Here is a 2,255-nt window from a genome sequence, read left to right on the forward strand (position 1 = left end):
ACCATGTCGCTGCCCGAGAAGGCGTTTGCGATTCTTTCGATCCTGGTCACGTCGGCGCTGGCGATCTATGTGACGATCAACACGGGCAAGGCCTTGTTCGCGCCCGGCCCGGCGGGTCCGCGCTTCCCGTTCTGCGCTGCCGAGTTCCAGGACTTTGTGTACACCAACAAGACCCACTACAACTTTTAAGGTTGGCGTGTAAAAACCTATGTAATCAAATGTGAATGTGTGAAGTTGTGGGCGTCTACTTGGGCAAACGCAACGTGCACCGACGACACCTGCAAGTCGGTACATGGTATATACATACCGGTACGGACAAAATTGTAGCACGGGTGCTCATAGAGCTGGCATCTGTCGGCGTAGAAAGAAACCCATCATACACGGCGGTAGTAGCCTTTTCGGTCCCAGCGCGGTGCCGGCGCCATCACGAGACAGCGCTCTGTCCGTGCTTGATCCTTGCCGTCATCCTGATGATGGTGTGTGGCGAGGACGACTTGAATGTCGGCGTTATCGTATATCAGATGCACGAAGACAACCTTGTCCATCGTGGTACCGATTGTGGTCAGAGAATGGAGTGGTTGATCATGGATCGGTCTGCACCGTGGCCAGCTGGTGTAACGCTTTGCCACGTGTGGGCTTGAAATATGTATTGAATAATAAAACACAATACAGCGTATCTTGAACCGTCACATGCAGCAACTGACCACCTCAGTCCTCCATGCATTGGATTACCTGCATGAGCGTTCCAATTGGAGATACGAGTTTTCATTTCAACAGGCAAAACTAGACAATAAGAATACTCTATGACTAGTCATTTTTTCACATGGCAGCTCACTCCCAACGACCAAGTGCTGGTGCCAACTCCCACGCATTCAAGCGTACCTCTAGCACTACGTATGCGAAGTCTCCGCCTATATATATATATATGCGGTAACACGAACGTGCATGCCACAGCGCCATGGGATGTTGGCAAAATCCCTCAAAACAGCGTCAACGACCGGGCGGGACTTGTGATAGTAATAGAGTTGGATAGAGCGCGCGCAGCGATACGCATAACTGTGAGTACCTCGTTGCCCAATGCAGTACGACGCTTGCGGGCCATTGTGCAAAGACGCCGCGAGAACGTTATTTGGGTGGCTTCGTCCCATTCGACGGCCCACCGCCGAGCGACTCTACCGTTCGTCTTTCTCGCGGATTCTCGTGAACGGTCCCACGCTAGATACAAATCTATAGCGCAATCCCACTTTGAGCCCGTTCATTCGGGTTACCAATCGCGCCCTTTTTACTGCTCGCCTGGCTCTAGGCCCCATGATGACCCACGGGTGGCCGACGGAGAGCCAACTAACTGTAAACTTCCCTCTTGGGCTTCGGACGGCGTTTTTCATAGACGAGGCGTTCTCCATTACCGTGGGATTTTTTGATTAAACCTCAGGTGGTGTGGCATAAATCGAAAGCACAATCGGAGGTTCTTGACCTACAGGACGCGTGCCATCAGCGCTTTGTCGCTATGGGAATTCTTTTCTGGTGCATATTGAAAGCACCTCGATTATTCCTTCCTTGCCGCATCTTGTTATAAGGTGAAAAATAGGTGGCTACATGAAATAAAATACCCACCTCGGGACGCGCTGCGCTGGATATCTCTTACATTGTACGGTCCTCGTCACCCATCGCCTCGCCCCTTTGTTCCAGCACCTAGGCGGCAGGGCGTGTACTTGTATATCTCTCGGGCACGCGTCTTTGTGTACACTCTCTCCCGAAATCGCTTCTGCCGCTCTGCGCACTGTGGATGCGCCTTGACGCCAACCACTTGCGGTCGTAGAAAACGAAGTCCGCTCGTCTCTCTTCTCAGACGACCTTTCGTTGTCGTTCATCACTGATCAGATTCGCAGCGGACGTCATCGGTGTTTCGCTCGGACGCCGCATCTCCGGCGCTCCGGCGTCGGTTGTCGCAGCTCATCGACCCAATGGGACACGAGGCTTTCGCGCCACCTGGCAGAAGGTTAACCTCGTGGTGAAGCTATCGGCAACCCATTACAGCGGACACGAGGCGCGCCGCCATACAATGGCCGAGAGTTAGCGCGCTTGGCTCACCTGGGTGGCCTCTACGTCGGTCGACGAGTGACCCTTGTCGCAAAACCCTTTGCTTTGCAGTTCAACCGCCCGCTCGGCCCGCGAAACGAATGCACTCACTTTCGATTTCGCCACCTCCAGCACAACATGGCGTTCCTCACGATCGAAGACCTCAAGACGTGCTT

At 53.6% G+C, this 2,255-nt stretch overlaps 1 protein-coding gene across 1 annotated transcript; it reads left to right on the plus strand.

Annotated features, from left to right (window-relative positions):
- Positions 1 to 3: 3 nt before the first annotated feature.
- On the plus strand, positions 4 to 231 carry SPRG_15603 (hypothetical protein; the record flags this gene model as incomplete). Its single annotated transcript, XM_012357399.1, has 1 exon — positions 4 to 231. The coding sequence occupies one exon, from the start codon at positions 4 to 6 to the stop codon at positions 187 to 189; it is 186 nt and encodes a 61-aa protein (XP_012212789.1). The 3' UTR covers positions 190 to 231.
- Between the last annotated feature and the right edge of the window lie 2,024 nt (positions 232 to 2,255).

The sequence above is a fragment of the Saprolegnia parasitica genome (genome assembly GCF_000151545.1).
Source record: "Saprolegnia parasitica CBS 223.65 unplaced genomic scaffold supercont2.893, whole genome shotgun sequence".
NCBI lineage: Eukaryota > Oomycota > Saprolegniomycetes > Saprolegniales > Saprolegniaceae > Saprolegnia > Saprolegnia parasitica.